At 34.6% G+C, this 20,950-nt stretch overlaps 1 protein-coding gene and 1 long non-coding RNA gene across 2 annotated transcripts; one reads left to right on the top strand and one right to left on the bottom strand.

Annotated features, from left to right (window-relative positions):
* Positions 1-3,759: 3,759 nt before the first annotated feature.
* LOC136224395 (uncharacterized) lies at positions 3,760-9,136 on the bottom strand. Its single transcript, XR_010686405.1, has 4 exons — positions 8,797-9,136; positions 7,424-7,508; positions 6,129-6,203; positions 3,760-4,618 (listed from the first exon to the last, which is right to left on the bottom strand). It is a non-coding gene; the product is annotated as an uncharacterized lncRNA (long non-coding RNA).
* A 5,786-nt stretch (positions 9,137-14,922) lies between these two features.
* On the top strand, positions 14,923-18,606 carry LOC136221941 (triacylglycerol lipase OBL1-like). Its single transcript, XM_066009417.1, has 5 exons — positions 14,923-15,362; positions 15,562-15,809; positions 15,914-15,947; positions 16,497-17,161; positions 18,078-18,606. The coding sequence occupies exons 1-5, from the start codon at positions 15,044-15,046 to the stop codon at positions 18,357-18,359; spliced, it is 1,548 nt and encodes a 515-aa protein (XP_065865489.1). The 5' UTR covers positions 14,923-15,043; the 3' UTR covers positions 18,360-18,606.
* The last annotated feature ends 2,344 nt before the right edge of the window (positions 18,607-20,950 follow it).

The following is a 20,950-nucleotide window of genomic DNA, read 5'->3' on the forward strand; positions in this document are numbered from 1 at the left end:
CAGAACCAGACCAAGAAGAAGGTCCTCTCATATCTCTTTGTGCAATGGGAGGTAATGCATTGGGTACACCTCAAACTATGAGACTAGTCGGGAGTTACAAGAAGAAGATCTTGCATATACTAGTGGATTCTGGCAGCACTCACAGACCTCACCATTGCTAAGGGACTGGGTTATCCGCTTAAACCAATAGATCCACCTGTAAGAATTCTGGTAGCAAATGGTCAAGAAGTGTTGTGTTCATATATGTGTGAAGCTTTCCAATGGGTAATGCATGAGGAAGTCTTTGAAGCAGACTTCCTAGTTATGAATTTGGGGGGTTGTGAGATGGTCCTTGGAGTTCAATGGTTGATCACTTTGGGAGACATCACTTGGAATTTTAATTCTCTAAGCATGACTTTCCATAGAAAAGATAAATTATGTTGTTTGCAGGGTGTCTCTTCAACAACTGTGAAATTCATTTCTGAAAGTAACTTGTTGAGAATGTTCAACCATGGGTACACTGCCTTTTTGGCTCAAATTCAGCAAAGCTCAGGGGTGCCACAACTTGACAGCCAAGCTGTCCCTCCCGAGTTGGAGTCTCTTCTAAGCGAGTTCAATTTCTTGTTTAACAAAATTAGTGGGCTGCCACCACAAAGACCTCAAGATCACAGGATTCCCTTGGTTGATGGGGCATCTCCAGTTAATATCAGACCATACAAGCATTCACCAATGCAGAAGGATGTAATAGAGGCTATGGTTCAAGAGCTACTGGATAATGGAACCATCAGGCATAGTGTCAGCCCTTTCTCATCTCCTATAGTATTAGTGAAGAAGAAGGATAACTCATGGAGGATGTGTGTGGATTATAGACAACTCAATGGAAAAACAGTTAAGGATCGATTTCCCATCCCTATTATTGAAGAATTGTTGGATGAGTTACATGGAGCACATGTCTTCTCCAAGATTGATCTCACTTCAGGCTACTACCAAATCCGAATGCACACTCCAGACATCCACAAAACAGCTTTCAGGACTCATGAAGGCCACTATGAATTTGTGGTCATGCCTTTTGGGTTGACTAATGCCCCTTCTACTTTCCAAAGCTTAATGAACACTATCTTCAGGAATTACTTAAGAAAGTTTGTTCTTGTATTTTTTGATGATATTCTTATGTATAGCAGGGACATGGAGACTCATATTCAACACCTGCGTTGGGTATTCATGACCTTACAGGAACATCAGTTACTAGCCAAGAGGAGCAAGTGTACTTTTGGTAGCCCATCTGTGGAATACTTGGGACATGTGATCCAAGGAGGAGGAGTATCCACAGATCCAAGGAAGATTGATGTTGTTGCTAATTGGCCTTTACCCACTACCATCAAGCAACTTAGAGGATTTCTGGGATTAGCTGGGTATTATAGAAGATTCATCCAATAATATGGTGTCATCAGCAAGCCATTGACAGATCTCCTTAGGAAGGACAACTTCCATTAGGATGACAAAGCAACTCTAGCCTTTCAGAAATTAAAGATGGCTCTTACAAGTGCACCTGTCTTAGCTCTTCCTTCCCCTGAAAAACTATTTGTAATTGAAACAGATGCCTGTGATGTGGGCATTGGAGCAGTTTTGATGCAGGAGTCTCATCCCATTGCATACATCAGCAAAGCTTTGGCTCCCAGGCACCAATGCCTATCAGTTTATGAAAAAGAACTTCTAGCTGTGGTTCATGCTGTCAAGCATTGGGATCATTATGTTGCTCATCGAAGGTTCCTCATCAAAACAGACCACAAGAGCCTCAAGTTTCTCATTGAGCAAAGAATCACTACCAGTCATCAACAAAAATACATAGCGAAATTGTTTGGATATGACTTTGAGATTTGTTATAAACAGGGAAAGGAAAACATTGCTGGTGATGCCCTTTCTAGATTGCCTGCTGCAGAGCTAGCTGCTCTAACTGTTTCTACTCCCATTAATAGCCTCCTGCCTGAGGTGGAATTAAGCTGGACACAAGATCCTAAACTCAAGGAGCTGATTGTTGATTTGGAGGCTAATAAGCTTGATGGGGGACCCTACACTTGGAAGGATTCTCTGCTCAGAAGAAAAGGAAGGTTGATGGTGGGTGACAACCAGAATTTGAGGTTCAAACTTCTGCAGTTAGTGCACAATTCATCTGCAGGGGGTCACTCTGGGGTTCAGGCAACATACAAATGACTCCAACAACTCTTTTACTGGAAAGGAATGGAAAGAGATGTGAGAAATCATATTAGAGCTTGCACAGTTTGTCAGACTTGTAAGTATGAAAATATTGGCTCCCCTGGTCTGTTGCAGCCCTTGCCAATACCAGAGGGCATTTGGACTGATATTAGCATGGATTTCATAGAAGGGTTGCCTAAAGCACAGGGAAAGGAAGTGATCATGGTGGTAGTGGACAGACTGAGCAAATATGCTCATTTCCTCGGTCTGGCTCATCCTTACTCAGCTCTGGATGTGGCAAGGCTATTCCTTGATAATATTTTCAAATTACACGGATTACCTGCTTCAATTGTAACAGATAGGGATCCTGTCTTTGTTAGTGGGTTTTGGTCTGAACTATTTAAGTTGCAGGGAGTGGAGCTGCTTAAGTCCACCTCATACCATCCTCAGACTGATGGCCAGACAGAGGTGGTTAATCGATGCCTAGAGACATACCTGCGTTGTATGTCACATGAGAATCCAAAACTTTGGGTCAAATGGCTATCTTTGGCAGAGTGGTGGTACAATACTAGTTTCCACACTTCTATTCAAATGACTCCTTTCGAAGCTGTCTATGGAATGCCACCTCCAATTCATATCCCCTACTACCCTGGTGACTCTATGATTGGCTCTGTAGATCAACTATTGAAGGATAGAGAAGTGGCCCTGCAAGTTATGAAGTTCCAGCTGCACAGAGCACAAAATAGGATGAAGCAACATGCTGATTCTCACCGTACAGAGAGGCAATTTAGCATTGGAGATTTAGTCTATGTTAAACTACAACCTTACAGACAACAGTCAGTGATACAACGTTCGAATTACAAGTTGTCTCCACTTTTTTATGGACCCTATAAAGTCATAGACAAAATAGGAGCAGTGGCCTATAAATTACAGTTGCCTTCAGAATCTTCTATTCATCCTGTTTTCCATCACTACAACAAATCATCACTTGTGCCACAGTTAGAATCGTGGCACAAGTGTAATATTTTCGTGGTTGTACTATATAGCCACGAAAATTCTCTCGTGGCACAAGTGAGCGTGGCTAGGTAGTTGCCACGGGAAAATAATGGTTGTGGCATAAATTGGTTTTTATGCCACGGAAAAATCTGTGGCTAATCGCATTCCTTTGCTACGGATACAACCGTGGCATGAGAAAATACCCGTGGCAAGACATAGTGGCCCATAATAGTTAACTCCACTTAGCCACGAGAGTAACTGTGGCAAAGATAGAACACGTGTGGCTAGAATCTTTGCTTAGCCACAAGCATAACCGTGGCAAACTTAATAAAAATTTAGTAATTTGTTTTAATTAATTTTAAATTTATTATTATTATTATTATTATTGTTATTATCAATATTGTTATTACATGTATTATTATTATTATATGAACTTTTGGATTGAAGGGAGCTACATTAAAATCAATAAGAACAATAAAAATAGAAATAAGCAAAGTCCAAAATTTGAGCCATTAACGAAAAATAAATAATTATTAAATAAATAACAATCATTCTGTCACCCAGAAAAAAAACACCCAATAAGAAAAAAAAATATCCCAATTAGAAAAACATATATATTACAAAAGCTCTAAGACTAAATCAAAGGTATCTAACAAAAAATATATATTCCATATTGATGCCATACGAATAATAGTTCCAGAAACTGTGGAGTTGATAGGAAAATGATGAGATTCAGAGCAAGCTTCCAAAGATCAAAATTAAGATTCCAAAGATAGAGTTAAGATGTTGAGGAAACCTAATGCAACATTACCCCACTCATAGTTGTAGAGATAAAATGGTTCACACCACAAAATAAGTAATCAAAGTTAAGACATAACTTATACATTAATAACATGAACACAAAGCAACAATGAGAAAGACTATCACATAAGCATCGAATAACATGAGCAATCAAAAATCAAAGTTAAAACTGAACTTATGCATTAATAATATGAACACAAAATCAATAAGGAGAAAGACTCTCACATAAGCGTTTGATAAAATCAGCAATCAAAATTAGATGCTATACAATGTTAATTTTGTGTTTTCAAAACTATTACTGTGAGAGACCAATGTTTGGATGTGGGCCTACCTATTTTTTTTTACTTTTGTAGAATATAGTGTAAAATATGGCTAATAGCATAATTTGCAATTATTTTGTCATTTTTTTACACAGTTGGATGCATTTTTTACACAGTTGTTCTTTTCATTAAATGTTCCAGCTTGAACAAAAACAGAAATATGCATTTTGGAAAGCAAAAAAAACTACATAATAAATTTAAATATTTATGCATATACCTATAATGGATAGTGCCTTGTCAAATGGTAAAGGGTAACAACAATGATGCAGATGGAAGTGCCAGATACGGAGAGGGCAGCGGCTGTGCAACTCAGCTTAGACAGACCTAACCTGATCGAACAAGGTGCAAAGAATGAATTTAGTGATGACAAGTATAATCACTTAATACCATTCAGAATTATGTTGAAAATGTACACAAATTCCAAGCCTAGCTATTAGTTGGTGATGACAAGTATAATCACTTAAATAATCAAATACCACATTACACTAATGAGTATCAAATTTAAAGTCATAACCACGTAACTAGTTGAGAAGCTTCTACTCAACTAATATGTAGAGAAAAGGTAGACTTAATTGGTTGATTATATGTACACATAGATGCATATAATTAAAACAAATATGGTGATTAACTATAAAAAGGCACACGCATTGTGAAAAGGTATGAGAGTAAAACAAGGTGTCTGTTCACATGATTGTGCTTATAGGCATGTGCATCAACTTTTCCCAGAGTTGCTGAGTTGGTTCGACTAAAAAATACATATAAATTCTCCATATTAGGTTTGACTTAAATTTCTTATTATTTGGCTATAAGCTCAATCATAAAAATTAGGTAGATGCAATTGGAAAAAATCATGTGACATAAACCATGCTAACTGAGAAATAGCGCCACATAAGAGAAAACGAGACTAGAGGATTCTGGCCAAAAGTATTAGTTCAATCTGGCATTTCATCCTTGGCAAAGGTGTACGTTATCAATGAACCAGTAGTTGGATTTACATCCAAATCTAGATGTGAAATGATCTTCAGAAGAAGTTCTATCTAGAGTGAGCGGAATACTTGCAGCGAGCAAGTTTGGGATGATGAATTGGTCTTAACATGTTAGCACTTTCTTGCCCTGCTATCAGATGTTTTCCTGTCTGTCTTACTCGGTAGTTCAGTCAGGTTATCTGGGCTCCTAAATTCAAACTTCTCACTAATAGAGGTAGGAGATAGGGTTAAGGTTTGAGTGTACTAGTGCCTATTTCAACTTCTTAATAGCCAGTGGAGCGAGGCGAATGATAGTTACGAAGGAATTAGGAATGCTATCTAAAGCACTAGGGAGCCTCTTTCCTAGCCCTATTCTCTCTTACCATGGCGTTAGATCTTCTATCTATTAGATTAACCATCAAGTTAGGAATGATGCCCTATCTTCGACTGAGATTTCTCTTGTGCTGACAATGAACCCGACATTCCTTAGACCATGACCTCCTAGCTCACATGGTGATAAAGGCTATTTTCTCTCGGTCTTCCTCGACCATCTTGATCTGGTTATATTAATAGAAAAAGCATCCATAAAGGACATCATCCCATGTCCACTACACTATGAGTGATGCTGTTAGTATGCTTTTTTTTCAATCCATAAAGACTTTCTGAGGGACCAAATTACTTGTATACAAATTTTATATTAGCAGCGCAAGTAACTAACACATTACAAAATTCCCCTTTTGCTTTAAAACGACTTCAAATTTCATTGATACTCTATATCAACTCCCTCTATGTATAAAGATGATTCTGATTTTGTTGATTTTTTTTCTTCTCCATGTTTTAATAAAAAGAACACTTCAAATTACACAGAATTTACCTTCTCTTCTGATGCATCAAATTCCTTTGCCATTTGAGCAGCATAGATGAACTCCCGCAATTGAGGGTTTTGATCCTGAAGCAGAGTATATAGGTCAAGGAAAGAGTGAGACTGGATCCACGATACACATATACACACAAAACGTTGAATACATCAAGGGTCCCTTGTACTCGGTCCGAAACACTTATTGACCCCTGAACTTTGGGCATGTCTTATTAACTCCCTTAGCTTACTTAGAATGACTGATTGGTACCCTAAACCCTAAACTTACTTAAACTAACCAAGTGGTACTTGAACTTGCTTAAAGTGACCTATTGGCTCCTTGAACTTGTCTTAAAGTGTCTTGCTGGCCATGTAGCACCAGGAGGTTAATCAAGTCACTTTAAGCAAGTTCATTGGGGCAATCATTATTTTAGGCCCCTTAAACTATTGACTAAAAGGAAACTAAAGATACCAAAATTAGTTATCATAGAAAAGAAGCAGGAGAGAGAGGCAATATTTTTTACAAGAACTTTGCAAGAGTACATGGGGAAGGCAGGAGAGAGAGAGCACATTCCTGGTTCTGGTACCAAGTATAGATAAAAAAAAAAAAAGAAGAAGCCAGGTATAGTCCATTGTTTTTCTTTTTGTCATTTCTTTTTTTAATATCTCCATATGCATTTATTAAGATATGGTGAGTGGGAGCCAATGAGCTTTTTCTTATTACGATTCAGCAGTAACTTAACTTCATAGAAACTTTGAACTCAAGTTACTAAAAGTACTGTTGTCTGAATAAGCCACAACATGGATCAGAACCCTTTTTGTGCCTCAAAAGAAGAAACATTTTTGCTGGCATCATATGCCTGAGTTGCACATATTATATTATAGCTATGACAATTCGTAACTTGGGAGCACAAAATTTCTTGACCCAAAGACATTACATGCATATACTGTCCCAAAAAGGGACCAGGGTAAAAAATATCCCTAATGTTGGTAGGATAGTTAAATAATAACAACTTAGCATCTGACATGACCTTAATCAAATAATAACATAAGAAACAAAATGAAATAGTTCCTAATTTACATGACCTTTTGCTTACATCTTCATTATCATATAACAGACAAAATCAATTAGCTAAATTTTTGGACTGTTTCAGCTCAATATCTGAAAATTAATAACAAAAAAATTCAATCGAAAATAAAGAACAGACTGAATATAGCACAACAAGGCAAGGCAATACACTAAAATTTGAAGCAAAACGAGATGAATTTAACAATAAAATCGAAAAGAATCCAACATAATAGGGCGAGCTTACCTGAAACGCTGAAAGAGAGCGGACTGAAGGGTGAACAGCAAGAAAGACTGAAGGAGTTTGAAGTTTCAATTTGGAGCTTCAAAACCTGCAATGTTTGAAATAAAGAAAAACATTAATCCTACGGACTAATCCTAGTTCAGCACTCCCATTTTGCTAATTCAACACTCCCTTTCGCCAATCCTGTCCTTATAACGAGATACAGACTGAAATCAAAGAGCAAGTGGGAAACCCAACTTAGAGAGAAAGATATGGAATAAATTGCAGAAACCAAAATGAAATTTCAGTTGCAATTTAGTTTATAGCATGGCATTTTAGTCAAATTAGTTCAAAAGTAGCACATGTCAATATATAAAATGTTATTTTCTGATATTAGCACATATCCTTTTGGACTAAAGAAAAAAAAACTTGAAAGACTAAATTGATAAAGTTCTATAAATTGATACTCAAACTTGAAAACTTTTTGGTTGTTGTCATCTTCACATTCACAAATTAGAATCTTCTGATCTCAAACAAATTGTACCTCCACTCACAACTAAGGAACAATTACCTGTATAACATTTTATTCATAGTAGAATCAGTTTTGCATTCAATTAGTAGAATCATTTTCCATCCACGTCCAAGCCTTCATTATTTTCACATTTAATTGTTCAACTATTGCATACTTCTGTTCAACATACACGACCACTGAACAAACATAAATTTCTAGTTGATAATAAACATTTCTAGTAAATGTTGAGCAGCGTTTCACATTAACAATCAAGCATTATTTTATGATTCATTATATACATTCAAGCTTTCTGCAGAAAAATTAAGACAGTTGATGTTTCTTCATTTTTGTCCGTCCTGCAACACTAGTTGCTAAAACTAAGAGAAAACATTCAAGATAACCAACTGAGGATCAACAATTCCTGACCAGAAAAGGCTGACAAGTTCACAGAGAATCATCTCATCTAGACTACACTTCTACATAACTGAAACCTTTGTTCCACACAATCTTCACCCACTTTTCGAGAACCAGCATCTCATCCATCATCAAACCACCACTTAACATCAAGAGAGCATGGTTAGTTTTACATATAAAGTCTCTTACTAATTCCAGTCTTAATTGTTTCATCATCCATTAACCCCAAAGGGCATAAAACAGCCTAGATGCTTAGAATAATTTATGCAGAACTCATATGAAACCCTAAGGACATAACAAAAACATTAATTACGACCCTAAAGGAAAGCAGGACAAAAATCAAACAAACCTTGCCTACACATCAAGTTGAGCTTAACACAATAACCCTAATTTGAATAATTTATAGATTCTAAAGCTTCAAACTAAGACAACAACCAAATAGATAGCAATAGGGATAGTTAAAGATCAATACCTGAAGAAGAGCACGAGAAGAGGAGCCGGATATGGAAGTGAAAATTAACTGTTGAACCAGTTACAATTTCGAATTTGGAGCTGAAAGCTTGACAAGGCCTATCCATGTTAGTATATCGGCCACCCAACCACTCGCGGAAGAAATTAGGCGTTCAATACAAGATGAGAATTTCGTCTTCTAGGGTTTCTGCAAGAATAAATTGAAAGGGGTTCTACAAAGATAAAGTGAGGAGGTTTTTGCATATAGTCGATGTATTTTAGTCTGGGAGAGGGAAGAATTTTTGATTTTGAAATTTTGGTTTTCAAGGGAGAAAAGATGAATTGGGGGAAACGAAAATGGAGGGGGGAAATGTTGGCGGTAAAAGGGAAAAGAAAAGTTAAGGGGTTTATTTCTTACCATTACAATTAATAAGTGTTTATTTTATTATTACAGTTAGTAAGGGTTTTTTTTTCTATCAAAATAAAAATAAAAATCTTATAATTTATAATGAGTTAATAAGAGGAAGTTTTAGCAAAATTTAATAAAAAAAACTGTTTTGTTTATTAATAATATAATTAGAGGATTTACTCTTATTAAATGTATTGTGAATATATTTTTAATAAGAGAATTTCATACCCTTAATAATTTTTGCTTACTAATACCTCATTTTCTTGTAGTGTCAGTACTCTGCAAAATAAATTTGTTCTCCCCGCCCAATACAAGATAAAAAAAATAAAAAATAAATATATTAGAAAATAATTTTAGAATAAGTAATTTATTTGCCACGAAATAAAATACCAGTGGCATAATTAATTTTATACCACGAGTAAATATTTACCGTGGCATAAGTGTATGTTTGCCACAGAAAAAATTGACTCGTGGCATAAATATATGATGTGATAATAAGTGTATGGTGGAATCTATTTTTCCCGTGGCAAGATGGAATTATGCCACGGATTTTGAATTCTCATGGCATGATTCGTGGCACAAGTGGTGATTTGTTGTAGTGCATATTTCACAGCTCAGGAAGCACCTTTCTAACCAGTCAAGTGTCACTACAGAGTTACCAGGCAATGCAATTCAACTTCCTTTTCCAGCTGCTATACTTGAAAGAAAAATGGTGAAAAGGGGAAACAGGGCTGCAACCAAGGTTTTGGTTCAGTGGGTCAATCATGGACCAGAGGAAGCTACCTGGGAATTTGCTTTTGATCTGCAGAAACGTTTTCCAGATTTTAACCTTGAGGACAAGGTTGCTTAAGGGGAGTGATGTTATGTGGTTAATTTCATCTTTGTTCTTTTAATTACTGTTGCCTATGTTTGTTATTTTTACCGTTAACTAGCTGTAATTGTGCTTGACACGTGTTTGTTCTCTCTCTTGTTTGTTGCTGCGCAACACACGAGAGCAACGGTCATATATTCCCCTGTACCTTTCCTTGCAAATCATCAATGAAAATTAACAGATTTCTTCTTTCTTCTCAATCTCTTTCTCTCTGAAATTAGTCTGGTATCACAAGCTAAAGGAAGAACAGAATAACGAAAAGTTTCATGTAAAATTACTAATTCGAAGGTTATAATTGTTTGATTTGTAATTGGTAATTAGGCATCCGTTCAATCATTTGGGAATTATGATGGTTGACACCTTTCTTTTTGTATGGTTGCACTCTCAGATTTGCCCTGATGATGATTCTTATGTGGATCTTAATGATGCGTGTATCAAGCATAGCAAATGAATTAATGTTGATATTTGCCCCTTTTCAGTAAATAGTTGGATGAAAGAATTTTGCTTTTCTCGTCTATTGGTTCTAGGAAAACAGAATATTCGTCGACTAAATTGAAACAAAATTTAGTTTGCGCTAAAATTTATTTATACGAATTAAAATATAAGTTGCATATCTATTATTGTTTTGATAAATAAAAATAAATATTTTTTATTTATACAATTCATCTATATATTATTTTTTCATTTATTTGTTTTGAATCATATTTTTATTTAACTGATCATTTCGAGTTTCTGTTGTTCCTTTCTTCATCTCTTTCATTTTCTAATTCATAGTCCATAGATATAATGTACTTCAACTCATTATTGATCCGTCGTCTCAGTCATAATAAAAATTAGAATTCTTTTATTATTTTTATTTACTAATAGTTAGAAACTGAAATAAAAAGTTAATCTATAGAAATAATTGATTAACTAAATTAGTGGTTAACCGAATTAAATAGATTGATAAATGATTAGTGTTATTAAAAAACTAATTGAATGATTAACCGATTAAATTAATCTTAATACATTGGTTAACCGACTACGGATAAGTGAAGTCCATATCATATCGAATAAAGGTTCCCCTATTAACGCCTCTCACCCGGTGTAGGAAATAAAATCCCCTCCACGAGTGAATGATAATGGTTAAAGCCAGGGGCGGAACCAGAGAGGTTAGGGTGAGCTCGAGCCCCGGCAGGGCGCAGAAGAATTGAGAATTTTTTTTTTAATAATGCTGTCCGATAATATTTTGGAGGGAATTATATTGACTCTATGTAGTATTATTTCAATGTTTAAATATAGCTGATATGGTTAAGGATGCTTATTTCCATTTGAGAGGTCTATGTTCAACTCCATTAAAAAAAAAAAAGTAAACATATTTAATATTCATTTTTATTATGTCTTTACCATTAAAAAAAGTAAACATGTTTAATTTTCAATTAGTTCAATGCTAGTTTCTAAAAAATGATAGCATTTTTACAGTTTTAACGCGTTGGAGGCTAAATTTTTTTTACCCAATCCTAACAGGCTGGACTTTTACAATTTACCGTAAACGTACGATTAAAATTAGTCCCCCAAATTATTATGTTAAAAATTATTGAATTTTACGTGATATAATATTTTTAACGTTATAAAAATTTATTATTAAATATTTAAGCTCCGGCTTAGTTTGGGTTCTGGTTCCGCTGTTAATTGGGCCGATGAGGTAATTTTAAGGGTCAAATACATGAATATCATAATTAAGTATAAAATTACAATTAAGTCATATCACCAAACTTAATTCTTAATATATCATTATTTTCTATATATTGTGATTTTACACCCTAATTTACAAATTCTAGACTCCAATTCATAAATCATAAACCCTATAAAATATATTTTAAACTTCTAATTTATAAATTCTGATCCTTAAAATATATCAAATGTACTGATTTTACTAGTTTGATATAATACAAAAACGATGACTTTGTAAATAATTTTTAAAATATGAATTTCTGCGTAATTTTCCCTAATTTTAGGCGCGCCCGTATTCAATTACAGAAGAGTTCATGAAGAAGCTTACGGAAGAATACGATATCGACTACGTCATACTTGGGGATGATGTTTGTGTAATTCCTGATGGTACTGATGCCTATGCCCTCGCGAAGAAGGTCGATTGTTAATTATAAGCAAATTAAACGCGATCAAGGAGTTTCTATCACCGATTGATGGTATTACTTTAGTTCTTCGCGTGTTTGTTTGTTTTATATTGTGAGATTGATTTGAATTGTAAAATAACTGAACTGATTTTGTGATATTTAATAGGTCGGATGTTCCTCTGTACGCGAGAGAGGGCAATTACTGAGAAATTGGAAGATGGTGAATCTGGAACTCGCGTTTCTCATTTTCTTCCTACTTTTCGCAGATTTGTTCAATTCTCCAATGGCAAGGTTTGCACTATTCCATGTTGTTTTTAATCTTCTGTGATAGCGTTACTAGTTTGAAGGTTGGGCCTCATTCTGGGTTTTCACCTGTGTAAATGAACTATGTTATTAGCGAATAGTGGCAGAACTACAATGAGAGCTCCGGATAACTCCGGACTCAACTTAATGATAAAAGATTAGTAAAATGTTAGCAAAATAGGCTCAAAATTTCTGGGAAAATGTTAATTTAGCTTTAATGTACAAAATGACACCTAAACTTTTGCGAAATGGTACCAATTTACCATTTCATATGCATTGAGGTATCAAGTTCTGTTATTAAAGATTAAATTGGTAACATTTCACAGACATTGACTCTAAAATGATGCTATTTTATAATTTGAGAGTTAAATTGGTACTTTGTCAAAAAAAACTTGAGGTCATTTTTTTTATACCTTTATCTCTAAAAATAAGAATATAGTGCAATGGACCCAATCATTCCTCTAATTCTATCTATTATTCCTCTACCTAAGGGTGCAAACGAGTCTGCCTAGTTCGTAAAATATTCGAGTTCGGCTCGGTCAAAGCTCGTGAGCAGGCTCGAGAGTTATATATATATATATATTTGATTTTTATTTTTATTTTTTTAATTTAAATATTTTTTAATTTTTTTATTAGTGTTTTTAATTAGTAACTTTGAACCACACATGAACGTTTGGTCCAAAACTCAATTCGAAACTATATGCTTGTAGATTACATGTTAAATTCGAATTTGTTGGATTCTATATTTGTTTAATCTTATTACTTTGTTTAAATTTGTTTTAGATCCTATGTTATATTTGCTTTTTGGAGTTTAAATTTAGTATTCCTTCGTTAGAAATCTGATTTTAGATAATAAAATGTTAACGGGTACAATTCAAAACTATTTCAAAAAAAAATCAAAATGAGCCGCCCGACGAGTTTCGAGTTCGAGCCGAACCTATATCGAGTTCGAGCCGAGCTCCAAAATTCCAGGCTCGACGAGCTTCGTGCTCGAGCCGAGTCCGATCTCCGAACTTCTCGAGCCGAGCCAAAGCCTGCTCCTGTTCGATCTCAGTTTGGCTCGTTTGTACCCCTACGTCTACCTTTTGCCCTTAACAATCCATCTTTCTCTCCTTTACTCTCCGATACGAAACTTATGCTGTAACAAACAATGCGATTTCTTAAATCAGTCTTACCTATCACCTTAAAATAGATCTTATGATTTATTACAATTGTAATGTCACATACAAATCTGATTAAAAATTTAGATACATCAGTGCAAATGAATTTAGATATGTAAATGAACATATCACACGTATTTCACTTTTTTATGGAATGCAATCTTGTCACATTGAACAAAGAAAATGACCATAGCAGCTTGTTGCATGTCTTTATCATAGCCCCATTTTCTCATCATCACCATATATATACCATACGAATATAATATTTTTTTGAGGAAAAGGAAGACTAAAATCTATAGTTAAATTATGTCCTGCAGTCTCACATGATTAGGAAGCTAAATAATACAATTTTCAATTATATACCAACTTTAGGACTGCAAACAACTTTTAAATAGCATGGGAGTTTTTAATTTTATTTTTTAGATTAAATTTTATTAAATTATAAATACACATATTGAGCTCTTGACTAGCAGGATGAACATCAAATTCGATTTAAAGACGCCTAATCCGTTGTATCTTTGATGTTCATCTCGTTCGCTAGAGGCTCACTGTGCATACTTATACGCTAAAATTTAAATATAACTCCTGAATGAGTTCTGTGTTTTTCTTTTGTTGTAAAAATAGGATAAACGTCTTTACTGTTAGTATAACTAAGAACTTTTAGGTTTATACTGTCAGTTTGACCGTTAATGACATCAAAATAGAAAATCTCAAAAATTAAATTTTGTTAGTATCAAATTTACCATGTAACCACGTTTTCGATTTCGAAAATCATCATTTTCGGAGTTTTCTCTCCTAACCAAACAACATTTAAATGACATCGAATTGAAGAATTAAAGTTCCTTAGAATATTAGCAATTCTTGCAATATCATCTATTTTGAAGTGATTCATGGTCAAACTGACGCTGACAATGCCAATCTAGAATTCTTTGGTTTTGCTAACGGCAAGGAACTCAGTCTCTTTTTGCATAAAAAAACTACAGGTACTTATCTACAAATCGCAAAACCAAATTGCTTATATTAGGAATTTTCCCTAACTATAATTCATTAGCTTGATAAATTAATATTTAATATACTAGAGCTTATATGATGGTTCATGTTAGCCGACCCCGAATCATTTCGGGACTAAGGCTTTGTTGTTGTTGTTGTTGTATACTAGAGCTTATCATTAAACTTCAAAAAGATTATGGGAGTATTCTTCTTTTCTAGATAATAACTAACATTAATAATTAAAGCATCTCTTGGCAGAAAAAAGAACTACATGCATTGGATGAATCATATCTCTGCCTTTTTTAGAAACCAAATTCACCTATAGATACACTCCTAATCCTCATCTATCACTCCATCTTCAATATAGTTCAGAGCCTTTGTTGAGAAAGAAAGAGTGAAATTATCAGAAAGCAAAAGCCATGACTTGTGCTGCTTCTTCCCCTCCTCCAAGTTTCCTGATAGTGAATCCTAATAAGGGAAGAAAGAGAGACATAGTGAAGTACTTCGTATGGAAAGATGTGAAGAGTGGAATGAGTTTTTTGGATAGTTCAGAAGAAGAAATTAAGGTTAATGCAGCTGTTAGTCAGAGATGGATGTTGTTGCTTTCTATCATCATTTGCCGAATCTTTAAACTTATTGATAAGCCAATGAAATACATGAATTACGCTGTTGATTTCTTTCTCAATCTTCTTTCTCAAAATTATGGCCTTTTTGGCATACTCCAAAACTTATTTCGCGGTATATATTACATGTTCTCTTCTCTCCCTCTTACTGTTGATGTTAGCTGTTTACAGTTTGGTAGAAGTTCGGTTATTTTCTTGCCGAAATAGCTATTTCTCAATCCTAACAAAACACTTGATTTTGATTCGATCAGTAATTTCCTAAGCATTTACTTGTAATATTGATTGAATATGTGATCATGTATGTGAATTTGCAGGAAGTCTGAAGATACCACAAAGAGATACGGTGAATTTCTTGAGTATCAACGGGCAAGTAGATGGAAGAATTCAACTGTACAAGACTACAATCTTATCAGAGAATGTAGATAATTATATTGCATCAGATGTTGCAAACGTAAAAGCTGATCTGGGTAACAGATATCTGATGGACCTTAGCATTATGGCTTCTAAACTGGCTTATGAGAATCCGAAAGTTATTCAATATGTGATCGATAGTTTCTGGAAGGCAAGTTCTTAATCTATTATCATCTTCATTAGTTCATTAAATTCATCACTTTAGTGTTATATATTCTTATTGTATCTAATTGTGTCATTTCTTAACATGAACAGATGCACTTCGTCGCCTTCTATGACTGCTGGAATGGTAAGAAAACGGCTTAATATTCGCTCCCTTCAACTTGAATGCCTAATAACTCTCTAAACTGTTATCACTGTTCAAAACAAAGGATGCTTGGACCGTCTAAGCGCTCCAAATCGAGAAACCGCCCCGATTTTCTCTGGTTAATCTCTCTAGGCTTTTTTGTGGTTTCTAAGCGATTTTTAGCCGCCTAGGCTGCCTCAATGCCGCCTAAGTAACGATGAACAAAAGGATTTTTTATTATGAATTTATTTTTTTCTTTATTATAATTCATTTTTGAGTTGTTTCAATAATATTGTTGTTGAAATGTTGATGTTTGCTAATTTTTAAAGATATATATTACAAATATACGTATTTTTCTATTTTAGATAGTATAATACATATTTAATTGAATTTATATAAATTAACAAATAAAAAATACAAAAATATGAATCCGGTTAATCCTCTAGGGCCCTCCGTCCGACTAGCCTCTGATGTTTTTTACAACCTTACTGACAAATTTATACTTATCGCTTTAATTAAGTTTTACCGTCTATTGAACAATTTGAGCTGCAGAGAGCCAAGAGCAAAGCAGTACCCAGGTGTTCATATGCTGTGACAAGCCGAAAGATGCAGACTTGATAGTGGTGAGTTTCAGGGGAACAGAAAATGCACAAGATATGATTACGGATTTCGATTTCTCCTGGTATGAAATCCCCAAAGTTGGAAAAGTCCACATTGGATTCCTCGAAGCTCTGGGTTTGGGGAGCAGAACTGATCCTACAAGTTTCCAAACTCACCTTGTCAAGCATCAAACAGACTTCTTCCATTTGGAAGGCGATACTGAGGCGAAAATGAAGGAATTCGCCGAGAAAAGTGCTTACTATGCTGTGGCATTGGCACTTACGGACCTATTGAAGGAGCACAAGAATGCAAAATTCCTAGTCACAGGACACAGCTTAGGAGGTGCACTTGCTATATTATTTCCAAGTGTGCTTGTAGTTCAGGAAGAAACAGAAATGCTTGAAAGGTTGCTAAATGTTTACACCTTTGGCCAGCCAAGGATCGGAGACTCTAAATTTGGGGCTTTCGTGGAAACTCGTCTGAACTATCCGGCGATGAGATATTTCAGGATTGTTTACTGCAATGATCTGATTCCCAGGGTTCCTTTTGACAACAAGCTCTTCGCATTCAAGCATTTCGGAACATGTATTTACTATGATAGCTGCTACTTTGGTAAGGTATGTACTGTTTTTGGCCCCTGATTTTGATGTAGTCTTGGAACTTTTCTAGGTACTTTTTTCACAGATCAACTATAATAGCAAATATATCAGGGATATATCATTCCTTTTCTCTGGAACAGATATAAACAGACAACTTCAGATATAAACATACAAAAGTTATGCACATGTCTGTGCCAACTAAATACCCCCTTATTTAGCCAAATAACTTAAACTTATATGTAAGACATATGAATAACTTTGGCCTAATACATTATCAACTCCCTCAACTTGTCCAAAATAGTAAATTGGCTCCCTGAACTTTGCAAGTGTCTCACCAGCTCCCTTAACTTGCTTATTTTGTATCAACAACTCCCTAAACTTTGTCCATAAAAGTAGATTAGCTCCCTGAACTTTGCAAGTGTCTCACCAACTCCCCAAACTTACTTATTCTGTAACAACTAAATACAAAAACCATAATACTAACCCTCGATCCTTATTAATTTAATCTCTCAAACCTGCAACACTAACTCTTATAATAGGTTTAAAAGTAGGAGAAGCAAAAAAATTACCTCTCGAATTGATGAAGACGTATTTTTAGAATTTAGGTTTAATAAGTTTTTGTATTCAGTTGCTACAGAATAAGCAAGTTTAGGGAGTTGGTGAGATACTTGCAAAGTTCAGGGAGCTAATCTATTTTTATGGACAAGTTTAGGGAGTTGGTGATACGAAATAAGCAAGTTTAGGAAGCTGATGAAACACTTTCGAAAGTTCAGGGAGTCAATCTACTATTTTGGACAAGTTCAGAGAACTGGTAATGATTAGGCCAATAACTTTTGTATGTTATCTTTGACACTCACCCGCACATACTTTCACATAATTTATAGTGAATTGACCAATAATTTAACTTGTATTCATGTATGGTTATACATTGTAGTTTATGGAGGAGGAGCCAAACAAGAACTTCTTTGCATTGAGGTATATGATACCAATGTGGGCAAATGCAGCATGGGAGCTATTTAGAAGTATATTTATAAGATATATATATGGCCCAGACTACAAGGAGACTTGGTTGAGCACTTTGTTTAGGGTAATAGGACTTTTGATGCCACCTTTTCCTGCTCATAGCCCTGTGGAGTATATCAATTCTGTTAGGGTTGGAAGGAAGGGATCACTTACTCCTTTCACCTCTTTCAAAAGCTTTCTTCTCAAATGCTAAGGAGATTATCATGAATGTGAAATAAGAGTTCATTGATGGACATATATTATACATTATTGAGGTGTTGTTCCTCCAATAAAAACCTATGTTTTTCAATAAATGTTTTAAGGATTGATGTGATCAAAACTGGTGATGTGTATGTGTTGGGTAATTGTTTGATTTAGGGTCATTTATTTTTATTTTTTTTAATGATTTTTGTTGTTGTTGTTTAATAATTGTATTTTCTTTTGCACAATAATAATTATATATTACTTCTAATGATGCGGTATATGTTTTTGAATTAAGTGTCGAAATTACCTTTATAGTTGTTGTCCGTGTGAATCAATTTAATCCAATTCAATTTTAGGTATCAATTCAGTTTTGAAGTTGATAAATTTTGATAAATTAATTCAAATATAATAAATTTTAAACCTGAAAGCTATAATATTTGGGTTGGTTTGTTAAAATTTCTCAATTTAAGGTTGAATTGATATTTAAAATTCAAATTGAGCTAAATAGATTTTGACTATTATCGTTGGAACATATCAGTAATTATCAAAATCACCCTTAAAGGTAAAGCCGATAGTTAGAATTAATTTAATCTCAAATTAAATTTTGGCCTAAAACATTGTTGGCAAAACACACTATTTGGCCTTTAACCTATCTAAAATTTGTGTATTTGGTCTCTGACCTATTGTTTGGTCACATTTAGCCTCATATCTATTCCAATTAGTAACATCAAACCCAAAATAGATGGAAAGTTAACTTATGTTGATTTTGTTATACAAAAACAATCTATTGTGGTATTAATAAAAATTGCAAAACCTTGTTGACTCTAAAACGATATTTTACGTCCAAACCCTTCTTCTTCGATTCCCGACCACTTCTTTCCGGCTTCTGCGATTCCCATCCCGGTTATCTCCGGTGCTTACTCTTGCTCTGGTCAGCACTTTGTCTCTCTGCATCTTGGTTCTCATCCTCAAACGCTCTTCTTAGTCTCCGATACCAGCAGCGATCTGATCTGGGTTAAATGGCTTGCAATAACTGCTCTGCTCACTTTCCATGGTAGTGAAGACTTTTTGTTCTTCTTGCCTGCAGAATTTGATAGATGATAGACGAGTACTCATTAATAGAGAAGAATTGAAGGTCTTACTTTATAGATTTAACTCCAAACTTCCTTTAGCCCTTGTTTGGGAGAAGGTAAATACGGGAGTAAACGGGAGTAATGGAAGGTTAAGTATTAAGTTAATTTTGTTTGGAGTTATTTTTTAAGAGTAAATGGAGGTTAATGGATTTAATCTTTACTTCCTTTATCCTTCAAACTCTAACCTCCAAATTGAGGGTTAATGAGAGTAACGTAAACTTTTTTAAAATTTCTTGTCTCTGCAATGTAAATTTAACCTTCATTCCCCTCTATATTTAAACTTTCAAACAAGGTTAAACATTTAACCTCATTTACATCCTATAAACTTCCAAACAATGTTAACTTTTAACTTTTTATTTCATCACTTCACTTCCCTTTCCATTACCTCCTTTAACTCTCACTTCCATTGACCTAACTCCCAAACAAAGGCTTAGTGAAGAAATCATAAACCGAAAAGAAATGACCAGCTTTGATACAAACTCCATTTAGACAAATAATGTTTAATGATAAAATGATTTCCACTTCTTGAGAAAAATTATTTCATGTTTCTTGTGATGAATTTTTGAACCTCTGCTGCCACTAATTTGCCATCCGGAAGAATTCCTTCATACACCTGCAACATTCTCCTTCTCCAATCAAGTTTTCTGTCACATAATCACCAATTCAATTAGGCTAATCTTCTTCGAATTGAGAAAATTATATCATTTTCTCGATCCAATCCCTGTAATCAAACTCGCTTGTGCAGTTCTTGCCGAAAGAAGGAATCGCAAAAGCCTGTTACGGAGTCGGAGAAGAATCAGGTTGCGCAATTGAAGAAGAAGGGGTGGAATGTAAAATATCATTTTAGGTTCAATAAAGTTTTAAATTTTTTACTAATGCCACAATAGATTGTTTTTGTATAACAAAATCAACATCAGTTAACTTTCCATCCATTTTGGGTTTGATGTTACTAATTGGGATAGGTGAGGGGTTAAATATGACCAAATAATAGGTAAGGGCCAAACACACAAATTTTGGATAGGTCAAGAGCCAAATAATGTGTTTTGCCAACATTATTTGGTTTCTGACGTATCTAAATTTTAGTTATTTAGTCCCTGATTTATTATTTGGTCATATTTGGTTTTTTATCTATCCCAATTGGTGAAATTTCATCCAATTTATATAAATACTTAACGGAATCGGTAGTTGCGTTCACATGGACCCTGATGACCACGTAAATTTAGTCATTCACCGTTAAATCTAGGCGGATTAAAATTCTAAGGTGGAGATTCAAAACATCCTAAGGTTTAATCCGCCTAGATCTAACGGTGAATGACCAAATTTACGTGGTCATCAGGGTCATGTGAACACAACTGACGGAATCGTTATCTCATTGACAAGTAAAGATATTTGGACACTTGAACTTGACAGATGATGCTTTTTAAATTTTTTTTGTCCCATTATATGGAAATAATTAATTACATTATAA

This window comes from Euphorbia lathyris, chromosome 3, assembly GCF_963576675.1.
Source record: "Euphorbia lathyris chromosome 3, ddEupLath1.1, whole genome shotgun sequence".
Classification (NCBI taxonomy): domain Eukaryota; kingdom Viridiplantae; phylum Streptophyta; class Magnoliopsida; order Malpighiales; family Euphorbiaceae; genus Euphorbia; species Euphorbia lathyris.

Excerpts from the sequence above, each read along its gene's own strand:
- LOC136221941 (XM_066009417.1), top strand. The coding sequence starts at position 15,044 with ATGACTTGTGCTGCTTCTTCCCCTCCTCCAAGTTTCCTGATAGTGAAT. Across the intron at positions 15,363-15,561 it reads ACTCCAAAACTTATTTCGCG|GAAGTCTGAAGATACCACAA; the intron begins GTATATATTACA and ends GTGAATTTGCAG. Across the intron at positions 15,948-16,496 it reads CTTCTATGACTGCTGGAATG|AGAGCCAAGAGCAAAGCAGT; the intron begins GTAAGAAAACGG and ends TTTGAGCTGCAG.